This window comes from Apodemus sylvaticus, chromosome 17 (genome assembly GCF_947179515.1).
Source record: "Apodemus sylvaticus chromosome 17, mApoSyl1.1, whole genome shotgun sequence".
NCBI lineage: Eukaryota > Metazoa > Chordata > Mammalia > Rodentia > Muridae > Apodemus > Apodemus sylvaticus.
This window is the reverse complement of record NC_067488.1, coordinates 16555558-16583168: the sequence shown is the minus strand read 5'-3', so window position 1 is coordinate 16583168 and position 27611 is coordinate 16555558. Positions and strand designations below refer to the sequence as shown.

Below are 27611 nucleotides of genomic sequence, written 5' to 3'. Positions count from 1 at the left end.
CTCGTATTTTATTGGTGATTCTAGAGTCTATGACTCCTGATCTCTTTCCTAGGTTTTCTAGCTCCAGGGCTGTCTCACTTTGTGATTTCTTTATTGTTTTTATTTCCATTTTTAGATCTTGAATGGTTTTCTTCATTTTCTTTGCCTGTTTGATTGTGTTTTCCTGTAATTCTTTAAGGGATTTTTGTGTTTCCTCTTTAAGAACTTCTAGCTGTTTACCTATGTTCTCCTGTATTTCTTTAATGGAGGGAGCTATTTATGGCCTTCTTAAAGTCCTCTATAACCATCATGAGAAGTGATTTTAGATCTTAATCTTGCTTTCCAGTGTGATTTTGTATCCAGGACTTGCTATGGAGGGAGTATTGGGTTCTGATGATGCCAAGTTACCTTGGCTTCTGTTGCCTATGTTCTTATGCTTGTCTCCTGCCATCTCTAGTGCTACCTACCCTCACTATATCTTACTGGAGACTGCTCTTCCCTTGTCCTCTTTGTGTCAGAACTCCTGAGAATCCAGCTGTCTCTATGGTCCTGTGATTCCAGGATCCTGTGATCCTGAGATCCTGGGTGTGTCAGAGTTCCTGGGAGTCAAACTGTATCTTTGGGCCCTGATATCCTGGTGTAACCAAGTTCCTGGGATCTTGGGATCCTGAGATCCTGGCGTGTTAGAGCGCCTAGGAGTGGAGCTTCCTCTCGGTATTAGGGGTCAGTGAGAACATGTGGTTAAAGTTGCTACTATATGTGAAATACTGAAAATAGGAGACTAACAGAGAAGTAAAGATAACTATTCAGTCTTATACTGAAAGCATGAGTCTCTAATTCTTTAAAGAATTTCTACTTTGCAAAATTATTATTCCAATGTGTACAAGAAAGTATTGCATTACCACTAACTAAATGTTCAATACCTTTATTATTATCAAGGTTATAATTATTATCAGTGCAATAATTAGGCTAAAACAAGCAATGAATATTAGAAAGTTGTTATTTTTACGGATTTCAGCAATACATGCAATCTGAACAAAATATAATGGTATATTATGATATGCTGATACATATATTATGATATATATGTATATCATACATATTGAATGGTATATTATGATTAATTTTATAATACATACACATTTCACATGTCCAAAAAAGTTGACAGTATAAAATCATTTTGTTTGTATATTGTATGTACTACCTTTACTTCCCAAGTAAGTAAGAATAATTGCTGCCAAAAGCTTTTAAATTTTTATTTTGTTGTCTTTCTTAATTCAGGTTATCTGGAATGAATATACCACCACCAATTATCAGCAACAAAAACTGGCTCAGACTGCATTTTGTTACAGACAGCAATCACCGCTACCGTGGGTTTAGTGCTCCCTACCAAGGTATGTTTAATGATCACCTCTGCTTCCCTTGATGTGTAAAATGATTAGGGTATGCACAACTGCATTGTGTAGTCTGAAAAAATGCCCTTTGTATTTATAAAGGTGATTTATATCAGAAAAGAATGTCATTCTTTTTTAAAAAAAATAATGAGATCATAACTAAATTACATATTAAATATAATAGATTCACATATAGCACACTGATCAAAGTTAAAAAATGTTATGACTTCTAGATTGTATATTGCAGAAGATACAATATTTAGACTTAATGACACACTTCAGCAAAAAGCATTCTACAAAATCATGCAGAAAACCTATAGTTGTGAATAGGTTCTTTATCACCTTATTTCCATTTTCATACATAGTTTTCTGTTATTGCAAGTATAATTAACTTTAATAGAATTACTATCTACCTATTTTACTACTAGGCATAATTTTAAATGAGTAGGGTATATTATTTGAAGTGTTACCTTGGAAAACTCATTGGGGCAATTTTAGGAAGAAGATAAAACACCAATGACAATGTAGTCTCTACAATACTCAGTAATATTATGAGAGCCCAGTGGATGCAATGTCAGATTCAATAGATAGGAAATCATTTCACTCTCACTAGTGTGTCAGCTACTGTTCAGGCATAAGTGAACATTGTCATAGTTATGTATTCCATTTACTCTTTTTGTTTGCTTTTGGTCTTTTAAATATTTCCTCTGATATTCTTTGATCTTAAGCATTTTGTAAATTTAATATGGTGACTCATCATAGCATATATTAATTAACTGAAATAGTATCAGAACATGTTGTCTTTTGAAGTTCACATTTCAGCAATTAATATTTTAAAGGCAAGAGAGACTTCTACAAATATTGGATCAATGAGGTTTCTCTCTAATTAGTGTAACAGATTAGGAAGAGTTGTATTTTGATTTTCATAGTAGAGTAATAGCTATTTCTATAACAAAAATCCTAATGAAACAGCTTAAAAATTTATAGAAGATTCCCTAAAGAAATTCTTCAAATATGTCTTTGTAGAATAAAGGCGTAGTGTTGAGTAAGAAATGCATTTAAATCTATCTAATTTGTTAATTATTTCCAACAACAGAAAATATTAACCATCAAAAAGTACTATAGGATAAAGATAAACTTACACAGCTATTTTTTTTTTTTTACTTTCATGGCTTCTATTAATATAGAGATCCATTCATGATCATTTAAACATTATTCATTTAAACCAATGTTCCATTTTAAATTTTAAGTAGATTTTATCTGGTTCCTTGACCAACTATTTAAGAACCAAATATACTTTTTTTTTTTAAAAAAAAATAGTTACTGTGGACCTTTGAGCTTTCTGTTTCACCTCTTTAATTTTTACATTTTTTCACCTATCTGATTTTAAAATTGTAATTCTTCTGTATAATGAGTTGAGACATGTAGGATGGTAGAAATTCAAAGCTTAACCTCTAAACAAAAATTCTATCATAAACAGACAAACTGCATTATTTTTAGCAAATGACACAATCTACCATTTCCTTTTACTACCATTTCTGAGAGAAGAAAAATTAACTCTTGGTGTTTAGTGTCTATGGTTCACTGAAAATTCTCTTTTTTGATTTTGATATTCTTATTTATCTCTGTTAATTTCTTTTCAATCCTGAATACTTTTACCTGGAAATTTTTTATTGTTATTTTATTATAGGAAAAAACAATAATGAAAATATATTTTACTTGTATCAGTTGCTTTTTTGTCTGTGCAATTTATTCTTTTAATTGGTATTATAAATGTAAAAGCACAGATAACTGACATACTTCTGTATTAAGTAATACTAAATGCTTCCTAAGAATACTTATATGGTATGTAAATAAATGTTAATAGTAATGCGAATATAAAATATAATGCCCTACGAACATGGAAGTCATAAAATTTGTGTACTAACCTTGAAAAATCCATTGTGAGTATTTTCTAGGTATAGAAAGGAAATATTAACTAATAATATATTTAAAATAAACTATTATGTTATCAAAACACTAGCTTGTCCAAAAATTATAATTCCGCAAATTGATTTAGCAACATGCTCAATGATCTCCCATACTAAAAATTCTGTTAATAAATTATAGATTCGTAAGGTACAATAGAATGGCTGAGTATTATTTCTGAGTATTATTTCTATTTTCCAGTCTGAAACATTTCATAATATATTATGAAAATCATTCTCATTATAATCAAATCTAGCAAACCATGTCTCTCAATTGTAATAAAATATAGCTATTTCTAGAAAAAAATTTAGCTTGATCACCATGTTACTACTAGAAATGAAGTACAAATACATTGTATAAAAATATATATGTATATATAATGTGCAAAGAAACAATTAACTTTTGAAAATGGCTATGGATTTAATGGAACAAAAGATGGATATATTGAATATATATTGCATGAATATGATTTTAGCATGATGGAAAGTAGAACTATGAGGATTAGAAATTTAAAAATCTGGGCTGGTTATTTGGTTAAATAATTTAACTAAGTAGATAAGGCAGATGATGGTGTTTACAATAAAGCATTTTATATACATACATACATATATATATATATATTATATGCTATGAAATAAATTACAGGTTAAACGAATAGTGTTTTTTCCTTAGATCATTGATTCTCAGCCTCCCTAATGTTGCAAGCTTTTAACAGAATTCCTCGTGTTCTTATGACACCAACCAAAAATTATTTCACTATTTCAAAATTGTAATTCTGATTCTGTTATAAATTTTAATATCTGATATGCAATATATATCATATGTGACTCCCAAATGGTCATGACCCATATGTTGAGAACCACTAGTCTAGATGTTTTACTCTACACTCATTCTGATTATGGATTAATATATTACATATCATATACACTACAGAAAAGAACCCAAGTGCTCTGTTAGTCTTCTTCATGGGGCATTGATAAAAACATCACTTAGACTAAGATTTTAAAATGTAAAGCTCAACAGGAAAAGAGAAGAAATGTAAGGAAAGGACTCAAAATAATAGCAAAAGATCAGTATTTTTAAATGTTTCATAGAGTTTCTGTAAATTTTTCATTAATTTGTATTAGCAAGAATCTATCAAAATAAATATTGATTTTGAAACAAATATGACTGGATTATGATGACAGAAAAATTATAGATACTTTCATAAAATATGACAACATAACTAACTTAATTTTGATTTGTATATTTTATGTTAATATTTTCTAGGCATATGTGTCTTTTTGATATTAAAACAAAGTAAAAATATATTAACTTTCTTTACAATTCATGAGACTCTAAAACAGTTTAGAACATGATTTTAATTTCTACTACTCTTATAAATTATACCATACACTATAACAGATATAGTCTACTGAAAGCCAATTCTTAAATAGAAATTTTTAAAATTTACACTAATTTGAATAGTAGTAATTGTCAATCAATTGCAAAAGTCTAATAAATAATTTAGTGAAACTGTTTTTTGGTTACATATTCAATTTTGCTGATCCTAGAAATAGTATGTATTACTGAATTTTAAGTTAAAAGTCTTTTTGCATATATACTCGCTTCTCAAAGGGAGTACTCAGATCTTCAAGAATATAACACTTCTTTATTTCATTTCCAGAATACTTGTAGATTCTGGAAGAGTAGCCAGTGATTCTTAATAGTTGTAGAATATCACAAAGTTATTGACATAAAACCTTTGCTTTCATGAATAAACCGGACTTTGGAGAGTTGTTACTTATTGGCATATGAGTAGCATGTTGGCATCTATTGTTGATGTGTGCGTGGGACTCATAAGCTTTGTTTTTAGCATAGTCAGTTTTCCATGTCACACCCCATGATTTCCTTTGCATAGTCTGCTATCAGCATTAGGTAAAATTTTTGTAAGCCATAATACCAAAAGGTCTTTGGTATTTACCACGATTCCCTATATGCAAGTTCTTGAAACCTGTTAGTTCACTTTTACATTATTGCAACTCTAAACTTAATTTTCAGAGAGACATAAAATGTCGACTAGATTAACATATATTACTAGCCTCCAAAATGCTATATGGGTACTTTTCTAAATGTTGACATTTTTCTATGAGTTGCTGATTTCAGAAGAAATGTATGTTGTGCAGCAATTAGTGTATCAGATAGTGATATGGGTGCTTCTACCATCATTATTAACCTGGAATCCATAAAGTTTTTATAGAAATGTAGAGCTCATACACTTCTTACTTTAGAATAAGGGGGTGTTTTGCTCTGATCATGTAATAATCATAAGTTTGCAAATGATTTTAATGGAGCCTTACAGCTTTTGTCTCTATCTACAACAAAGGAAAAGAACCCATATAACATTGATGTATCCCATCCTCCCTTTTATTGTCAAGACTTTATAGAAATTTAGTTTTCAGAAGGTGTTTGGAGCAATCTAGTGTGCTTGAAAGAGTGGAAATAAAGCTATCTTTTGGGTGGGGATGTCTGGATTCCCAATATTCCTATTGTAGGTGATCAATGATCAAATGATATGCAAGCATAAATAATATGAATTACAATTTGTAGAATATCTGCCTATGTCGCATTTTATGAAATCCCCACACCTCTATTTTGCACAACACAACACAAAAATGTACATGTGACCTGTTCATACACACATGATAAGGTTGGAAGTGGGGCCTCATGTTGTTTATGCACAGAGAAGACATACACTGAGATGCTTTCTGAGAAAGCAGGAGACTTGTCAAAAACACCAAGTACTAGGCCACCAGGTACATTGCTGACATAGGACTTAATGATTACAGCTCTGTGCCTCTCATCATCGTTACCATATAGATGTGTACGAATATGGGGATTAAAGTGAAATGTTCAGAAAATGATCATTGCTAACTTAGATAACAGGTCTAAAACACTTTAAATGACCTCTGTCTGAGAATAAGAGTCAGAGAAACAGTTAGCTCTTGTTATTGCTAACAGCAGCCTCAGCAGTGTCGGTGCTCTTAATGGGTGACTGCAACTTACCTAAGAGTCACTTTCAAACACATCATTTTTAAGAGAAGCAGTGTTTGAAATTCAGACTAAGACACTCACAGCACTTAATAGAGGCTTCAATTTTCCATTGTATGTTGTCTTTCTTTCTTTTTTTTTTTTTTTGAGATATTTTTCGGCTGAGTGCTTTTTAAAAGGGAACATATGTAACCATATAGTAGCATAATGCTGAAATGATATTGAGTTATTCATGTCATATAATTAGCAAGTAATGTTTAAATTAACTCTGTGAGATATCAAGATTTGTGTTACAGTGAATATGCCTTCACACATATAAAACATCTGTTATGTACTTCTTAAATTGTTTAAATTTGTACAAACCTAACAGTGTGGAGTGAAAGCAGTATAATAATTGGCAGAGTAATGAAGTCACATCTTTGTCAAATTTTTGAAAATGCTAAAATTTTATGTATTATTTATCTAATATAAAAGCACTCATTTTATTGAATATCTTCATTTACATTGCCAATGGTAAAACCTTTCCTTATATCCCCCTCCCCAAAGACCCCAACCCCTCCTCCCACCCCCTGCCTCCATATATATGCCCTTCCACCTGACACACTCCCACCTCCCCTCAACTTGTTTTCCCTTTGTTGGGGCCTCAATTGAGCCTGTACCTGACCAAGGACCACTCCTCCCACTGATGTCCAACAAGGCCTTCCTCTGACACATTTTTTTTTTTTGCTGGTACCTTGTATACCCCTTTGTTCATGGTTCAGTCCCTGGGAGTCTTGGGGCATCTGGGTGGCTGAAATCATTGTTCTTCTACATGGGACTGTAAACTCCTTCAGCTCCTCCAGACCCCCTTCCAAAATTACTCTTGTTACAATGAAATGTATCTTCCTTTCCTCCAGACAACCAATTAATCATGATTTAGAATGTCCATGACTCAGGTTAACCTTCACAAATCCTGGTCATGCACTGGTCAGACTCATGAAAGGATGCTTATTTTTATATCTTATCAATATAACAAAAACTCAGTAAGCATTTGCCCAATACAGCCGTTTAAATAATAGGGTAATGAAATCATAAACTACTGATGGGGAAAGGAAGAAATTCATAGAAGCACAAATGCAGAAAAGCAAAGATGGAGAGACTATGGGGGATTCTCAGGCTTGTATTTTCTACATGCAAATATTGTGGGAAGAGTACTGAGTCTTAAATTTATATGTTGGCAAAGACTGCACAAAGACAGCTCCTTGCCCTCAAATGTTATCATCCCTGTGACTTAAATCCATTCTGCTCATTGTGACTAAGTTTACTGTCAGACAGCACAGCTTTAGCCTAATATATCATGAATGACCATTCCTGTGAAATCCTTCAAGTATCCCTTACCTTCAATTGCCTTACAGATTTCAGCAAACAACTAACAAAAACAATAATAATGGAAATATGTGAATATATAAATATATAATATATTTATATAATATAATTATATTATATATTATATATAATATATAAATACATTAATAAAATTTACATATTCCTGTAGCCATTTGAAAAAATATTAAAAGTAGAAACAAATACTTTAATTTTATTTAGCAAGTATGTAAATAAAAGTTAAATAAGCAGTATAAAATATAAACTACATATATTTTTTAGGATTTATTCATTTATTATATGTAAGAACACTGTAGCTGCCTTCAGATACACCAGAAGAGGACATCAGACATTATTAAGGTTGTGAGCCATCATGTGGTTGCTGGAATTTGAACTCATGACTTTTGGAAGAGCAGTCAGTGTTCTTAACCACTGAGCCATCTCTCCAGCCCAACTATATATTTTTCATTGGAGGTTTCCTAAAATATTTTAAAAGCTATTGACATTTTATATTTATTAGGACATTTAAAATTGTATGTTATATTTTCTTTGTGAGTTGATCAATTCTTTATTACATTAGAATCATGTATTTTTCAAAATTGAAGTACAACTTGAGTTGACTACTGACTATTACTTATTTAGCTATGATTCCCGCTGTCATTATAAGGTAGTCAAATATAGATGATGCATGAATGCTGACAGGGAATGTTGAGCTTTTCTCAACACCTCTACTTTATTACCACTGTATCAGATGATATCTTCTAATACTTTCTAGCAGGCAGCTCATTTTATACAGTTCCTTTTTCATTTTTCTTTCAAAAGCCACCTGTTCTTGAGAAATCATGAAACTTGTATACCAACTATAGATTTTTTTAAATCTTAAAATAATCATTAAATGTGTCAACCAGAAATAATTTAATTAATTTATTAAAAAAATAAGACTCTGATCTCCCTTAATTCCATAAGAAGTATTAACCAAGTTTTCAATTTTTCCATTGTATTAGAGGGATTTAAAACATTGAATTACCCCAGAACAAATGTTCTTCCTCTATTAAGTGTTAAATGCATTGAAATGGAATGATTTTTTATATATTTTATCTTTTTTTCTTTTTTTTACTGATATATTTTTTATTTATATTTCAAACGATTTCTCCTTTTCTGGGTCCCAACTCCCCGCAAGTCCCGTAAGCCCTCTTCTGCCCCCTGTTCTTCCATCCACCCCTTCCCACTTCCCTGTTCTGGAATTCCCCTATACTCTTGCAATGAGTCTTTCCAGAACCAGGGGCCACTCCTCCATTCTTTTTGGACATCATTTAATTTGTGGATTATGTCCTGGGTATTCAAAGTTTCTAGGCTAATATACACTTATCAGTGAGTACATACCATGATTGATCTTTTGAGACTGGGTTACCTCACTTAGTATGATGTTCTCCAGCTCCATCCATTTGTCTACGAATTTCATGAATTCATTGTTTCTAATGGCTGAATAGTACTCCATTGTGTAAATATACCACATTTTTTATATTCATTCCTCCGCTGAAGGACACCTAGGTTCTTTCCAGCTTCTGGCTACTACTATGAACATAGTGGAGCATGTGTCCTTATTGCATGCTGAAGAATACTCTAGATATATGCCCAGGAGTGGTATAACAGGGTCCTCAGGAAGTGTCATGCCCAGTTTTCTGAGGAACCTCCAGACTGATTTCCAAAGTGGTTGCACCATCTTACAATCCCACCAGAAGGGCAGAAGTGTTCCTCTTTCTCCATATCCTCACCAACACCTGCTGTCTCCTGAGTTTTTGACCTTAGCCATTCTGACTGGTGTGAGGTGAAATCTCAGGGTTGTTTTGATTTGCATTTCCCTAATGATTAATGATGTTGAACATTTCTTAAGGTGTTTCTCAGCTCTCCAAAGTTCTTCATGTGAAAATTCATTGTTTAGCTCCGTACCCCACTTTTTAATGGGGTTATTTGGTTCTCTGGGTTCTATGTTCTTGAGTTCTTTGTATATTTTAGATATTAGCCCTCTGTCGGATTTAGGGTTGGTGAAGATCCTTTCCCAGTCTGTTGGTTGACGTTTTGTCCTTTTGACTGTGTCCTTTGCCTTACAGAAACTTTGTAGTTTTTTGAGGTCCCATTTCTCAATTCTTGATCTTAGAGCATAAGCTATTGGTGTTCTATTCAGGAACATTTCCCCTGTTCCCATGTCCTCCAGGGTCTTCCCCAGTTTCTTTTTGATTAGTTTCAGTGTGTCAGGTTTTATGTGGAGGTCCTTGATCCATTTGGAGTTGAGCTTGGGACAAGGAGATAAGAATGGATCGATGCACATTCTTCTGCATGCTGACCTCCAATTGAACAAGCACCATTTGTTGAAAAGACTATCTTTTTTCCACTTAATGCTTTCAGCTCCTTTGTCAATGACCAAGTGACGATAGGTGTGTTGGTTCATTTCTGGGTCTTCAATCCTATTCCATTGATCCGCTTGCCTGATATTGTACCAATACCATGCAGTTTTTATCACTATTGTTCGGTAGTAGAGTTTAAAGTCTGGGATACTGAATCCCCCTAAAGTTCTTTTACTATTGAGAATAGTTTTAGCTATCCTGAGTTTTTTGTTATTCCAGATGAATTTGAGAATTGCTCTCTCTAGCTCTATGAAGAACTGGGTTGGGATTTTTATGGGGATAGCATTGAATCTGTAGATTGCCTTTGGAAAGATGGCCATTTTAACTATATTAATCCTGCCAATCCACGAGCATGGAAGATTTTTCCATTTTCTGAGATCTTCTTCGATTTCCTTCTTCAGAGATCTGAAGTTCTTGTCATATAGGTCTTTCACTTGTTTGGTTAGAGTCACCACAAGATACTTGATGCTGTTTGTAGCTATTGTGAAGGGGGTCATTACCCTAATTTCTTTCTCAGTCTGCTTATCCTTTGAAGGCTACTGATTTGCTTGCATTGATTTTGTAGCCAGCCACTTTGCTGAAGTTGTTTATCAGCTGTAGGAGTTCTCTAGTAGAGTTTTTAGGGTCACTTAAGTATACGATCATATCATCTGCAAATAGTGATGGTTTGACTTCTTCCTTCCCAATTTGTATCCCTTTGACTTCCTTCTGTTCTCTAATTGCTCTAGCTAGGACTTCAAGAACTATATTGAAAAGATATGGAGAAAGGGGGCAGCCTTGTTTAGTCCCTGATTTTAGTGGGATTCCTTCAAGTTTCTCTACATTTTGTTTGATGTTGGCTATTGGTTTGCTGTATATTGCTTTTACTATGTTTAGATATGGGCCTTGAATTTCTGTCCTTTTCAAGACTTTTAGCATAAAAGGATGCTGAATTTTGTTAAATGCTTTTTCAGCATCTAATGAAATGATCATGTGGTTTTTTTCTTTGAGTTTGTTTATGTAGTGGATAGCATTTATGGATTTCCTTATATTGAACCATCCCTGCATCCCTGGGATGAAGCCTACTTCATCCTGGTGGATGATCGTTTTGATGTGTTCTTGGATTCAGTGGGCAAGAATTTTATTTAGTATTTTTGCATCAATATTCATAAGGGAAATTGGCCTGAAATTCTCTTTCTTAGTTGGATCTTTGTGTGGTTTTGGTATCAGCGTAATAGTGGCTTCGAAGAAGGAGTTGGGTAGTGTTCCTTCTGTTTCTATTTGGTGGAAGAGTTTGAAGAGTATTGGTGCTAAGTCTTCTTTGAAGGTCTGATAGAATTCTGCACTGAAACCATCTGGTCCTGTGCTTTTTTTGGTCAGAAGCCTATCTATGACTCCTTCTATTTCTTTAGGGGTTATGGGTCTATTTAGATGGTCTATTTGATCCTGTTTTAATTTTGGCAATTGGTATCTGTCTAAGAAAATGTCCATTTCCTCCAGATTCTCCAGTTGTGTTGAGTACAGGTTTTTGTAGTAGGATCTGATGATTTTTTAATTTCCTCAGTTTCTTTTGTAATATCTCTGCTTTCATTTCTAATTTTGTTAATTTGGATACTTTCTCTGTGCCCTTTGGTTAGACTGGCTAAGAGTTTATCTATCTTGTTGATTTTTTTTCAAAGAACCAGCTTTTAGTCTTGTTGATTCCTTGTATGGTTCTCTTGGTATCTACTTGATTTATTTCAGCCCTGAGTTTGATGATTTCCTGTCTTCTTCTCCACCTGGGTGAATTAGCTTCTTCTTATTCCAGGGTTTTCAGTTGTTCTGTTAATCTTCTAGTGTATGCTCTCTCAAATTTCTTCTTGGAGGCACTCAAAGCTATGAGTTTTCCTCTTAGCACTGCTTTCATTGTGTCCCATAGATTTGTGTATGTTGTGCCTTCAATTTTCATTAAATCTAAGAAATCTTTGATTTCTTTCTTTATTTCTTACTTGACCAAGGTATCATTGAGGAGAGTATTGTTCAGTTTCCATGTGTATGTGGGCTTTCTGTTGTTTTTACTGTTACTAAAGACCACTTTTACTCCATAGTGATCTGATAGAGGAATGGGATTATTTCAATCTTCTTATATTTGTTGAGGTCTGTCCTGTGACCAACTATATGATCTATTTTGGAGAAGGTACCATGAGGTGCTGAGAAAAAGGTATATTCTTTTGCTTTGGGATGAAAAGTTCTACATATATATATATGTATATATCTGTTAACTCCAATTGGTTCAAAGCTTCAATTAGTTTCATTGTCTCCCTGTTTAGTTTCTGTTTTTCTGATCGGTCCATTGGTGAGAGTGGAGTGTTGAAGTCACTCACAATAATTGTGTTAAGTGCAATGTGTACTTTGAGTTTTAGTAAAGTTTCTTTTATGAATAAGGGCGCCCTTGTATTTGGGGCATAGATGTTCAGGATTGAGAGTTCTTCTTGTTGGATTTTTCCTTTGACCAGCAAGTAATGACCTTCCATGTCTCTTTTGATGACATTAGGTTGAAAGTCAATTTTATCTGAAATTAGAATGGCAACTCTGGCTTGTTTTCTGGTACCATTTGCTTGTAGAATTGTCTTCCAGCCTTTTACTCTAAGGTAGTTTTTGTCTTTGACACTGAGGTGTGTTTCCTGTATGCAACAAAATGTAGGGTCCTGTTTACATAACCAGTCTGTTAGTCTATGTCTTTATATTGGGGAATTGAGTCCAGTGATGTTAAGAGATATCAAGGAGTAGTGTTTATTGCTTCCTATCATTTTTGATTTTAATTTTAGATGTGTGTGGTTATCTTCTTTGGTTTTGATGAAAGAAGCTTAATATCCTGCTTTTTCCAGGGTATAGTTTCCCTTGTTGTAATGGTGTGTTCCCCTATTATCCTTGTAGGGCTGGGTTTGTAGAAAGATATTGTGTAAATTTGGTTTTGTCATGGAATATCTTGGTTTCTCCATCTATAGTAATTGAGAGTTTCGCTGGGTATAGTAGTCTCGGCTGGCATTTGTGTTCTCTTAGAGTCTGCATGAGCTCTGCCCAGGATCTTCTAGCTTTCATGGTCTCTGGTGAGAAATCTGGTGTAATTCTGATAGGTCTTTCTTTATATGTTACTTGCCCTTTTTCTCTTACTACCCTAAGTATTCTTTCTTTGTTTAGTACGTTTGGGGTTTTGACTATTATGTGAAAGTAGGTATTTCTGTTCTGGTCCCATCTGTTTGGAGTTCTGTAGGCTTCTTGTATATTCATGAGCATCTCTCTCTTTAGGTTAGGGAAGTTTTCTTCCATAATTTTGTTGAAGATATTTGCTGGCCCTTTAAGTTGTAAATCTTCACTCTCATCAATGCTTATAATCCTTAGATTTTGCTTTCTCATTGTGTCCTGGATTTCCTGGATATTTTGGGTTACAAGCTTTTTGAATTTTGCATTTTCTTTAAGTGTTGAGTCCATGGTTTCTATGGTATCTTCGGCATCTGAGACTCTTTCTTCTATCTCTTTTATTCTGTTATTGATATGTGCGTCTATGGTCCCTGATTTATTCCCCAGGTTTTCTATCTCCAAAGTTGTCTCCCTTTGTGCTTTCTTAGTTGTTTCTACTTCTGTTTTTAGATCCTGGAAGTTTTTGCTCAGTTCTGTCATTTGCTTGTTTGTGTTTTCCTCTAATTCTTTAAGAGATTTTTGTGTTTCCTCTTTCATGACTTCTGCCTGTTGATCAAAGTTCTCCTGTATTTCTTTAAGTGATTTTTGCATTTCCTCCTTATTGGCTTTTGTATTCTCCTGAATTTCTTTCAATGATTTTTGTGTTTCCCTTGTAAGGGCTTCTAATTTTTGATCCATTTTCTCCTGAATTTCTTTAAGTATGTCCTTCATGTGTTCCTATACCAGCATCATGACCAGTGATTTTAAATCCAAATCTTGTTTTTCTGGTGTGTTGGGGTATCCAGGATTTGCTAATGTTGGAGAATTGGATTTAGATGCTGCCATAATGCCTTGGTTTCTGTTAGTAACGTTCCTATGTTTGCCTTTAGCCATCTAGTTCTCCCAGGTGTTAGATGGTCTTATTGTCACTGGCTGGTGCTTCAACCTACTGGGGATCTCTATGGTTATCTCTGTAATACTGGATGACTGGGTTTTTTCTGGCACAGATCACTGATATGCTGCCTTCCTCTTTTGTGCCTTTGGAGCCCTTCTCAGTCTTGCCTCAAGCAATGTTATACTTAGGTTGTCAAGGTCAACCAGGTGTTCTTTGTCTGCTCTATTATGGAGTGAAGATGTTGTGGTGGGGGTTCCCTCTGTTGGTTCTCACATAGAACACAGGTCCTGCGATGGACTGGCTTGCAGATGAACCACCTATGTGCTCAGTTCCTGAGTGCAGGCAGACCCCTGTCGGTTTGCACCACCAGAAATCTAAAGCTCAGGGTGATATAGTACCTAGTGATCCTTTTCTATCCCAGTAGGCAGCAAATATGGCCATGGGGCTTCTCTCCTTCCGCCGGAATGATTATTCTACAACCACTGACTACATGAAAGCAAAGGAACGAGAGTTTCCTTTAAATGAAAATTCTATTGTCACATTAAGGACACAACACTTTAAGCTTCTTATACATGCCACAATGGACTTCTGCCTAGACCATATCTTTGATTTGCAATTTAATACTTTCTATTTACCTTTGTGCACAGATGACACTTCCACATTCTTACTTTCTTGTCAGAATTCTTATATAATTTATAATGTGTTTTTATGACACATTTATTTCTTTCTTTGCTACCCAGATTACTTAATAGTTCTCCAAGAGACATTTTCATTTAATTAAATGATAAGTAGGGCTGTAAGCCAAAATCAATTTTAACCTGAGGTGAACAATAATTTTAATATTCTATAAATGAATTATTAGCTGTAATATTTTTGGAATTTCAGAATAAGACATTTACGAAGTGCTCAAAGTTCTCTTCAAAGAAAAGGATCAACTGTGCAAAAATTCTGTATTCAAGGGTATTTTAAATCAAGGGTATCTAAAAAAATAACCATCTTTTAGAGCAAAACTATTTCTATATTTGTCTAAAACTAGCTGAAATCTGTTAGTTTGAAAAACAATAGATAGAAAGATATAGATAGATAGATAGATAGAGAGAGATAGAGAGATAGAGAGATAGAGAGATTGATAGTGTTAACAGAAGTTAAAGACAGAAGTTAACAGAAGGTAAAGACATTTACTTAGATATACTTGCATGAAGTAAATGATCTTTAGAATTATATTTATATATTTGAAAAACAAATTGGAAAGGAGGAATTCAAACTATCACTATTTGCAGATGATATGATATTATACTTAAGTGACCCAAAAAACTCTACTAGAGAACTCCTACAGCTGATAAACAACTTCAGCAAGTGGTTGGCTACAAAATTACCTCAAGCAAATCAGTAGCCTTTATATACTCAAAGGATAAGCAGACTGAAAAAGAAATTAGGGAAATGACACACTCCACAATAGCCACAAACAGCATAAAGTATCTTGGGGTGACTCTTACCAAACAAATGAAAGACCTATATTACAAGAACTTCAGATCTCTGAAGAAGGAAATCGAAGAAGATTTCAGAAAATGGAAAAATCTTCCATGCTTGTGGATTGGCAGAATTAATATAGTTAAAATGGCCATCTTTCCAAAGGCAATCTACAGATTCAATGCAATCCCCCATCAAAATCCTAACTCAGTTCTTCATAGAGCTAGAAAGAGCAATTCTCAAATTCATCTGGAATAACAAAAAACCCAGGATAGCTAAAACTATTCTCAACAGTAAAAGAACTTCTGGGGAATTCAGTATCCCAGACCTCAAACTTTACTACAGAGCAATAGTAATAAAAACTGCATGGTATTGGTACAAGGTCAAGCAAGCAGATCAATGGAATAGGATGGAAGACCCAGAAATGAACCCACACACCTATGGTCACTTGATCTTCGACAAAGGAGCTGAAAGCATCCAGTGGAAAAAAGATAGCCATTTCAACAAATGGTGCTGGTTCAATTGGAGGTCAGCATGAAGAAGAATGCAAATCGATCCATTCTTATCTCCTTGTACTAAGCTCAACTCCAAATGGATCAAGGACCTTCTCATAAAACCTGACTAATAGAAACTAATAGAAAAGAAACTGGGGAAGACCGTTGAGGACATGAGCACAGGAGAAAAGTTCCTGAATAGAACACTAATAGCTTATGCTCTAAGATCAAGGATAGACAAATGGGACCTCATAAAACTACAAAGTTTCTGTAAGGCAAAGGACACTGTCAAAAGGACAAAACGTCAACCAACAGTTTGGGAAAGGATCTTCACCAACCCTAAATCCGACAGAGGGCTAATATCTAATATATACAAATAACTCAAGAAAGTAGATCCCAGAGAACCAAATAACCCCATTAAAAAGTAGGGCATAGAGCTAAACAAATAATTTTCACATGAAGAACCTCAGATGGCTGAGAAGCACCTTAAGAAATGTTCAACATCATTAATCATTAGGGAAATGCAAATCAAAACAACCCTGAGATTTCACCTCACACCTGTCAGAATGTCGAAGGTCAAAAGCTCAGGAGACAGCAGGTGTTAGCGAGGGTGTGGAGAAAGAGGAACACTCCTCCACTGCTGGTGGGATTGCAAGATGGTGCAACCACTTTGGAAATCAGTGTGGTGGTTCCTCAGAAAACTGGCCATGACACTTCCGGAGGACCCTACTATATCACTCCTGGGCATATACCCAGAGGATTCCCCAGAAGGTAATAAGGATACATGCTCCAATATGTTCATAGCAGCCCTTTTTATAATAGTCAGAAGCTGGAAAGAATCCAGGTATCCCTCAATGGAGGAATGGATACAAAAAATGTGGTATATTTATACAATGGATAATTTATTCAGCTATTAGAAACAATGAATTCATGAAATTCATAGACAAATGGATGGAGCTGGAGAACATCATACTAAGTGAGGTAACCCAGTCTCAAAAGCTTAATCATGGTCCTCACTCACTGATAAGTGTATATTAGCCTAGAAACTTTGAATACCCAACACATAATCCACAAATTAAATGATGTCCAAGAAGAAAGGAGGAGTCTCCCCTGGTTCTACAAAGACTCAGCACAGCAATATAGGGGAATACCAGAACAGGGAAGTGGGAAGGGGTGGATGGGGGAACAGAGGAGGTAAGAGGGCTAATGGGACATTGGGGGAGTGGAGAGCCAGAAAAGGGGAAATTATTTGAAATATAAATAAAGGATATATCTAATAAAAAAAAGAAAAATAAACATTTTCCTTTGTATTATAATTTGAAGACATGATGAAGGCTGAACTAAAAGCATAGGAAAGATTGGATCCATATAAAAGCCTGAATTTTTCCCTTTTCTACACATATGTTTTCTCTGCATTCTACCTTATAAATATCTCAATAAGTATTTGTGTTCCTAAATTCACTATGTTTCCTTTTCTTATAAAATATTTTCTTACTCTATGAGCATATGACCCACAGATTCAACTAAGCAGTGCACATAGGGGATCAAAGAAAATTAAATGACAAACATGGACCATATATAGGTCTGACCTAGGTCTTCTGCAAGCATGTTAATATTTTTTAGCTTGCTGTGCTTCTGAAATTCCCAGCAATGTGAAGGGATTGTCTCTGACTCTTTCTGGAAGTAAGGACCCTTTACCTATTACTGGGTTGCCCTGTCCAATGTCTTATATTTTATTGTTAGGCCAGGTCTGTTTTATTTCCCTGGGAAGGCTGCTCTTGTTTTCGTTTTCTCTTTCTGAAAGGAAATGAAGAGTTTATCTGAAGGACAGAGGAAGGGAAGAGGACAAAGTGGGAGGAATAACAACATAAGTATCAACGAAAGATAAAAGTCAAACAAGTGTTTTACATTTTCATTTTCAGGATATATTTTAGTTTCTAGCATACTAATAATCTATTACTTCTGTAATATTTTAACTTTTTCTATGCCTAAATTTAATGGAAAACATCTATTTCAGAGTTTTAAAGTTACCAAAAAAAGATGTTACTGATAATTTTGCACTAAAATTATTAATATCAGCTGTTAATAAAACTATTAATATCAATCAATATCAATTAATATCAATGTTTATTGAAACATTATAAATTCCTGAGTTTTCAAGGGTACTAAAAATGTTCAAACTTTAATAAAATATAAATAAATAATAAAAGGCAAACAAGTTAATATAATTTCAGCTCACTAATTAATACTAAATGATTAAAATTAAAACTTTTAAATGCTATCTGAATTACAATTTAGTTTAAAATTTTCCAAAAATTTGCAGTTGATAACACAAAGATATCAGCTATGACGTGTAAGCATGTAAGTGAATAATGCAATTTTATCCTTTAGCAAAATAAATTGACAGTACAGTCTGCCTACCTTTACCATCACTGTGAGAATGACCAAGTATGAATACTTGTACCATGAGTCTTAACCCAGTTGTGTCACTACTTGTACCATTATTTTTAACCCAGTTACACACATATACTTACATACACACACACACACACACACACACACACGCCAAATCGTTTTTCTATTCTTAAGTAAAACCAGATAAACCTTGAAACTGAATTATTAACTTGGAAGTTTGAAGTATAATTGAAAGAATGATCAACTGGAAACAAGTATAACTAATACTTATATTGTGACATACTTACATAAGTATAAAAATTCTAAATAATCAGAAACAAATTATAAGTCACAAACACATTATAAATATTAATATAATATACACATACATATACACATGTAATATACATGTAATACACATAATATACATATACACATACAGACATACAAATACAGACATATATATATACACGTGCACATGCACATGCACATACACATACACATATACATATATATACATACCTAGAGGAACATAGAGCAAGGCATCGATATAAAATGGAGAATAAGTATAGACACAGATAAATATATATTTCTGCTGATGTATCACATAAAACAAGATGCTTTGTATATGAAGATTGGAACAGGGCCCTGTCTATACAAGAAAATAGGTAGGACAGAACAAGACTACAAGACTTCTAAGAAGAAACTCTAATAAGTCTGAAGAATTTAGAACTTACTCAAGATGTGAATAGAAATAATTTATAAGTGAAAGTAAACTGGAAAAACTGAGAAGAGTCCTACTGTCAGACTCACAAGAGCATTTTAACTAGATGAAAAGAACCAACAACCTGATCTTTAAGGATTTACTAAACAATATGTGAAAAAAACACTACAAAGGATAAGAAAGTAAAAATACTATATTGTGTTGTGTTGAATGGCAATTATTAAATTCATGGATAGCATAAATTATGTAGAAAATAAAATGTATATACTTACGCATGTATATCATAATATATATTATGCATGTAATATGTATCCCTGCATATGGAGAGAGAGTGTGAATTTAATGGTACAAATTAAAGAACTTATATAATGATATAATATGTTGAAAAGAAATTATATACAATTTTTCAATGTCTTTAATTATCTTAATAGAAGAAACCTTTATACATGAAATTCTTTCAATATTAGGAAACCATATATTAGAAATATTCTATTTATGCAGTCTGTTTTGATTATGGATTGTGTCATGTATTAGAAAAATAAGTTTCTCAAAAAGGGAAATATCTACCTATATGTGGAATTCAGTATTCACTTTATGGCCAATTGTTTAAATTCTTTAGATTTCTTGAGTTCCCTCCTGAAGTCCAGAGTAATGTCAGAGACAACCTTAGATGAATTTCTGGTAAAATTTCATGCCAAATATTAGGCACCAGAGCATGAAATATAAAAATGTAAACAAATCATTCAAGGAACAGTGATGTTCATGGAGAACTAAGACAATGCATTTTCAGAAATCCAGATGACAAACTACTGAGAGAGAGAGAGAGAGAGAGAGAGAGAGAGAGAGACAGAGACAGAGACAGAGACAGAGACGAGACAGAGAGAATGTGGGAGGGAGAGAGAAAAAAGAAAGGAAAATGATCTTTTTTGAACAATCTCTGAAATTTGCTCTTTCCTTTCTATCCAGTGAATTCTTATGAGAAACTATAGATCATTTTTCTAATATTTGTTTTATGCATCAATTTTCTTCTCTTTTGTATCACACTTCTCATCAGAGTCCGCTTCCATGATTCATGGAGGTCATCACATTTAGTTCTTAAAAGTGACTAACAGATTTGTCACTGTTGATTTTTTTTCTGTTTCTTGAACCTTGTTTTTTACATTTTGTTTTTGGGATAATACACCTAACTAGAATTCATTTTCAGTGTTTTATTTTTACACTTAAGATCTGAATTAATGCTTACACTCAATATTTTTCTGTATCATCTCTTGAAATCCTGAATTCCTATGCAAAGTGCTCATAATATTGTGAACCTCCAGTTCATGTTTTCTGAACTGTACCTCAGTCTTATATATGAGGATGCCTATGAACATCACATCTTTCAGTTACTTCAATCTAATTATCAAAACATGCTCTGTATATCATCTCATATTAGCAGAGTTGTTCAAACATACCTTCAGCCTATCTGTGATAGGACTGGTTTTCTATTTCCATAGTAAGTCCTTATTTCTATTCATAAGACCGATTTTTATCTAATAATTACAACTTCTTCCTAAAAGTCTCTTCTCTGTCTCCCTTCAGCTTCTATTACCAGTTGTTTCTCATAGCAATATAAAACATGTTACTAAAATATAAACTGCAAAAGTAAGGATTGATCTCTCCAATTGTTCTGCCATATCCAAAGTAAAAGTTTTAGTTATTGAGACAGATTTTATTTGGCTTAATTCTTTCCTCTCTATACTTTTGCTACAGATGTATGTGGCTAGTTCTGAAACTGTACTATAATCACTGTCAAGCGGTTTGGAATTCACTCTATCTTTTTAGTGAAATTTAGAAAATTTTCTTACTTAAGAATGCAAAGTAATTGAGCAAAGATAAGTTGTGGAAATGGACACAGTACTTTAAAAACTTTAGATAAGAAGGGTAATGGATATGTGAACATATGTGTGTGTGTATATATATATATATATATATATATATATATATATATATATACATATATCTATGTATCTATATCTATACCTATCTATCTATACCTATATTTATATCTCTATCTATATCATCCATCTTTATCTATACCTATGTATTTGTATCTATATCATTTATCTCTTTCTCTATCTCTATGTATCTATCATATATATATATATATATATATATATATATATATATATATATATAATATTCCAAATAGGCCCAGACAAAGAATTAAGAGTCAAAATAAAAGATAGAAACTTCCAGAAATACATGGAGTCAGTTTTGTGCGTGCCATCAACTGCCTGTTTTTGAGTATGTTTTGTGTTCCCACTGTGAATCTGCTGGTGACAACTAGTTTTTTCTCTGTGGGATGTCATGAACTGGGTATAACTTCTCGGTTAGGATTGGGAGCACTTGGATGCCAGCAGGCCAAGACTTGTGTGGGCCCCATACAAGATGCTTCAGTCATAATGAGTTCCTGTGTGTGTCATTTCTTTTGTGCCTAGAAAACGTGTCTCATTGGTGTCTTCCATCTCCACTAGCTCTTACAATGTTTCTTCTTCTCTTTTTCTGTGGTTTATGAGTACCATGGATAGGGATTTGATGGAGGCATCTTATTTAAGTGTTGCAAGATTTCTCATTCTTGGCATAAGGCTAAATTTTTGGGTCTTTGTATCTGATCTCATTTACCGCAAGAGGAAATTTTCTAATGATGGTTAAGCAAGCTACTTATTTTTGATTATTTTAGAACACCACTAGGAGTCAGTATATTTTCACTCCTTTAGCAAAATAGAAGCATTTGATGTTCTTCTAGGTGCATGGACAGGTCCATGCTAGAAAAGCTTTTATTTGGAAACTGATTTTGATTCTTTGATATTGAAACTAGAAAGCTTATCATTGTGGTGATTTATATGAATACACAAATAAGAGAAATTTATTCTCTGAAAGGGAATGAAATAATAAAGAATTGAAATCCAGCAGGTATCACAGTACATTATCTGTAAATCCATATAATAATTTTACTTATTTGCTTTGGATATCAAAGAGATCATTCTTTCATTGTAAGAGAAATAAAACAGAAAAATACTTACTGAAAAATGAAACAATATTTCTACAAGATTTCTCCTTTGCCATTTTTATGCATGTAATTATTTCTAATTACTCACTTCAATGTCTAGTCCTATTTATGTCTCTGTCTCAGTTAGTAACTCTGAAATATAAAATTATGATTTCAATATGAAGAACATTAACTTTTCACTACTATAAAAGTGTAACATTTCATAAAAGTAATTTAGTATAATAGAACAAAAAAACCCCAACATAATTGACACTATCGAATATTAGGAGAGAATAAAATAAATATAGTAGAAGCAATTTATGTTGAAAATCTCCATGAGGTAGACACTAAGAAGTAATTTGTAAATCAATTTCTTATTCTATATACTTTGTTACAATATTATTCATTTTAATTTTAATGTGAATATCGTGACTCTAAAGTATACACTAACTTTGTAGGTATAGGTTACTTATTTTCCAAGATATCAATTAGATTCAGTAAAGAGAGAAAACTCTCAAACCTGTAAAAACTCTAATTATTAATATTTTATTCTCATGATTTTAACTATTATTAAATTAACCAATTGTGCATATAGGATATCCATCTTTAGTTCAAATTTTGGTCAATAATTATATTTTGCAATATTTTATATTTTTAGATTATTTTTATTAATTATTTATATACTCCATATTTTATTACCCACCCTGCCAACCCTTGTCCACTCTAACTGGTCCACATCACATACCTCCTTCCCTTCCCCTATCTCCATGTGAATGTCTCTACCTCTGAGTAGAGACCTGACCTCTACCTCTGAGCCCACCTGACCTCTAAAATCCCTGGGCCCTCCAGTTTCTTGAGGGTTAGCTACATAATCTCTGAATGAACACAGACCCAGCATTCCTCTATTTTATGTATGCTAGTTGGGGGTCATATTAGCTGGTGTATGTGCCTGTTTGGTGGTCCAGTGTTTGAGAGATCCCAGGCATCCAGAGTAATTGAGACAGCTAGTCCTCCTACAGGGTCACCCTCAGCTTTATTTAGCCTTCCCTAATTCAACAGCAGGGACCAGCTACTTCTGTCCATTGTTTGGGTGCAAATATCTGCATCTGACTCTTTCAGATGATTGTTGAGTCTTCCAGAGTGCTGTCATGCTAGGTCCTTTTTTGAGTCCACTCCATAGCCCTCAGTAATAGTTAAGATCAAAACCTCAGGTGACAACACATGTTGGAGAGGATATGGAAAAAGATGGACACTTCTCCATTGCTGGTGGTTTGCATTCTGATACAACCACTCTGGAAATCAATCTGGAGGTTCCTCAGAAAATTGGAAATAGATCTACCTGAAGACCTTGTAATACTACTCTTGGGAATATACCTAAAAGATGCCCTACCATGCTACATGGACCAGTGTTCCATCATGTACATCGCAGCCTTATTTGTGATAGCCAGAAGCTGGAAACAACTTAGATGTCCCACAACAGACGAATGGATACAGAAAATGTGGTTCATTTACACAATGGAATACTACTCAACTATTAAGAATGAGGACATCATGAGTTTTGTAGGCAAATGGACGGAACTAGAAAATATCCTCCTGAGTGAGGTAACACAGACCCAAAAGGATATGCATGGTGTGTATTACTAATAAGTGAGTATTAGCCACACACACAAAAAATACAGAATACCCAAGGTTCAGCCCATAGAACTCAAAAAGGAAATATTTTTAAGTATCCTGAAAACTACAGTTTGCCTGCAGCTGACATTAATTGACATAAATTAATCACACAACACATTTTATGCAATTGAATACAAGGTCAATAATTATAAGAAACTTTATTTCATTTACAAAGTTACAACTTTAAAGTATGGATGAATTGTGTATGAGAATAAATACTTTTTTAATTTAGATTATTATTAATAAATTTTAGACAGGTAAGTGGTCATTATTGATCTAGACTTTAAACAGATAAGTAACTAATTGTGCTTTGGCCACCACTAACTAGCTTCAAATTAACTATATCAATGTTCTCATTATTGTTCCCTCCCCTTCTCCCATTTTATCTACCCTCTCTTTCTCCCATTCTCTCTTTTGTTATTTTTGAGAGATCCACAGAACATAACTGAGGCTGTCCTCAACTCATAATACTCCCTTTGTTAGCCTTCTAAATGTAATGATTTTAGATGTCCATCACCATATTGGGCTCTGTGTTCTACTCCTATGAAATAAATACATTTAGAGTCCATAAATACATGAGATCACACAATATTGTCCTTCAATTTGGTACATTTTACTGAAAATAAGGTGCTGCTACATTCATCTTTTGTGTCACAAATGATATGATGTGGTTCTCTTTCATAATTAAGTGTTACCCATGGGTGCGTGCATTTAATATTTTCTTTTCCAGATATACCTGCCCTCTCATTTATTGTTTTTCACCTATTTAATATATTATTTGAAAGGAAATTGAAAAGGTCTACTGTATGTTGATGATTATGATTTTTGTCAGTGACTCCTTCTAAAATTAGTAAGAAAGTAGATTAGTGTTGTTACTCAAATAAACATTTTGTTAATTGTCACAATGTAGCCAAATTATAAAGCCCATACATACTCTTGCATACAAGGACAGTATACAGAGATTGCTAAGATTATTTAAAACAAGTTAAAGCAAAAGCCTTTTCTTGTCACAGAATTCATGAAGTACGTGCTGAACCTGATTGTAAAAGTGAAATCTAAATAGAACTGTCCTTCAGATAAAGGGTACTAGCGTCACACATCCTATGTTAGAACAGAGATGGCAATTCTGGTACACCATTGTACCTTGTGCTGGCAAAATAGACCATGCAACTTAATTGCAAGTCACAGAGCAAGGTACCACACTAGAATCCCAGGGGGGAAATGTGAAGGGTGCTGAAATTAAAGACAAGGACTCTCTCCTATGCATTTGATTATGTCTGTTTTAGTCCTCATGAATTCACAAACCTCTTCAATGAATTAAAACTCGGCAACACGGTTTTAATCATTTTAGTTACTTATTTGAGGGAACTTAATTATTCATAATTTAAATACTTAAACTCTTCAGTTACCTTCAATTTTCTAATGAAAGTTTAAATGAAATATTCATCATTTTTCTAAGTGTTACAAAAAACTATGAAAAAAATTTCCTCACAACAACCTCCATAGCAATTTCTAGTACCCGGGAAATATCTTTAGCAGGGAAGATTTTCCTGATAACTTTGTGGTTGATTTCTCTATGTTCTGCATCCAAAGTGTAAGATGTCCCCACTGAGAGTTCACCATAATGGCAAGAGTCTGTGTTTTGGGGATCACTAGAACTTCCCTACTAATGTTGAGTTATACTGTCTCTCTCTTTTTTTTAATTTTCATGTCTACATTTTTTTTTTATTTTCTATATTCTTTGTTTACATTTCAAATGATTTTCCTTTCCTGGTTCCCCCTCCCCATAACTCCCATAAGCCCTCTTCCCTCTATCTATTCCCCAATCTATCTCCTCCCAAATCTCTGTCCTGGCAATCCCCTACACTGCTGCACTGAGCCTTCCCAGGACCAATGTCCTCTCCCTCATTCTTCTTGGGAATGATTTGATATGTTAGTTGTGTCTTGGTTATTCAGAGCTTCTGGGATAATATCCACTTATCAGTGACTGCATTCCATGTGTATTCTCTTTGTTGATTGGGTTACCTCACTTAGGATGATATTTTCAAGATCCAAACCATTTGCCTAAGAATTTCATGAATTCATTGTATTTAATTGCTGAGTAGTAGTCCATTGTGTAAATAAACCACATTTTCTGTATCCATTCCTCCACTGAGGGACATCTGGGTTCTTTCCAGCTTCTAGCTCTTATAAATAAGGCTGCTATGAACATAGTGGAGCATGTTTCCTTATTGCATGCTGGGAAATCCTCTGGGTATATGGCCAGGAATGCTATAGCAGGGTCCTCCGGAAGTGTCATGCCCACTTTTCTAAGGAACCACCAGACTGATTTCCAGAGTGGTTGTATCAACTTGCAATCCCACCGGCAGTGGAGGAGTGTTCCTCTTTCTCCACATCTTCACCAACACCTGCTGTCTCCTGAGTTTTATTCTTAGCCGTTCTTACTGGTGTGAGGTATATGCATATATACCTTAATTATATATATATATATATATATGTATATGTCGTTATACTCTTAATTACATATATACTGTGGTAACTGAAAGTGTATATATTCCTGGAATTGCCTTTTCTGATAGAAATATAATATGATGTTTTACATATTGGTATTTTAGCTTCAATGTCATTTGACAAGTATATATAGACTAATCTCACATCTGTAGTTGATATTTACAAGAAATATGATAAAATTATCTTTGTTTTAATTGTTTTGAAATCATTAACTAACAATGTGATTCAACATAGTACCCCTATTTTAAGGGCTTTAAAATTCATTTTAATTTGTATGTATCTATATATGCTTGCAGACACAGATGGCACTAAGAGTTAACTGGAACTCTTAGAGCTAGAGTTAGTGGTTGTGAGCTACATGATGTAATTACTTAGAGCTGAATACATGGTCTCTGAAAGAACAAAATGCACTCTTAACCACAGAGTGGTTTCTCCAGGCTAAGCATCCTTTTTTTTTTTTTTCAAAGAAGCACTATTCCTGTCCTGTGACAGTCACTAGCCTTGAATGTCAGGTCTCTTTAACTCTGTGGCTCCCTTATGAAGCATCATACAAATAATACCAAAGTCATATTCTTAAAATAAATTCCAAAGCCATATCAAAAACCAACATAACCATTCAGCACATTTATGATAAAAGTTCTTGTGCACAGCTTATTATTTATTATACCCCGCTAAAATATTTCATGCATTATCAAACTTATGTCTCCTAATGCCATTTCTGTTATATCAATATTCACAATAATTTCATGACACTATCACATTTTAAATTTTATTTTTATAGTGTATAATTTTGTAATTATCCTTTTGCCTTCTTCTCTATCCTAGATAACTTTCAAATTTTTTGCCTCATTTTTCAATGGCTGCATGTATATGTGTGTGGTGTGTGTGTGTGTGTGTGTGTACATAAACATACATATCAATTTGTGTCTTCTTTCCATATATATGGAATATATATATATGGAATATATATATGTATATGTATGTATGTATATATGTATATATATATATATATATATATATATATATATATATATATATTCCTGTGTTGTATGCATATATGCATGTACATGAGAAGACACCAATTGGTTCTTTATGGTATTATTTTTAATTTATCTGGAATTATTTTTAATTTATCTGTCAAT

General features: G+C 33.6%; 1 protein-coding gene across 3 annotated transcripts in view; it reads left to right on the top strand.

The window, feature by feature from the left end:
* The window catches only part of Csmd3 (CUB and Sushi multiple domains 3), a 1209570-nt gene that overhangs the window by 376162 nt on the left and 805797 nt on the right, over positions 1-27611 (top strand). For all 3 annotated transcript variants that reach the window (XM_052161507.1, XM_052161506.1, XM_052161505.1), the window contains exon 6: positions 1261-1373. In XM_052161507.1, coding sequence (XP_052017467.1) covers positions 1261-1373 — 113 coding nt within the window. The remainder of the gene's footprint in view (positions 1-1260; positions 1374-27611) is intronic.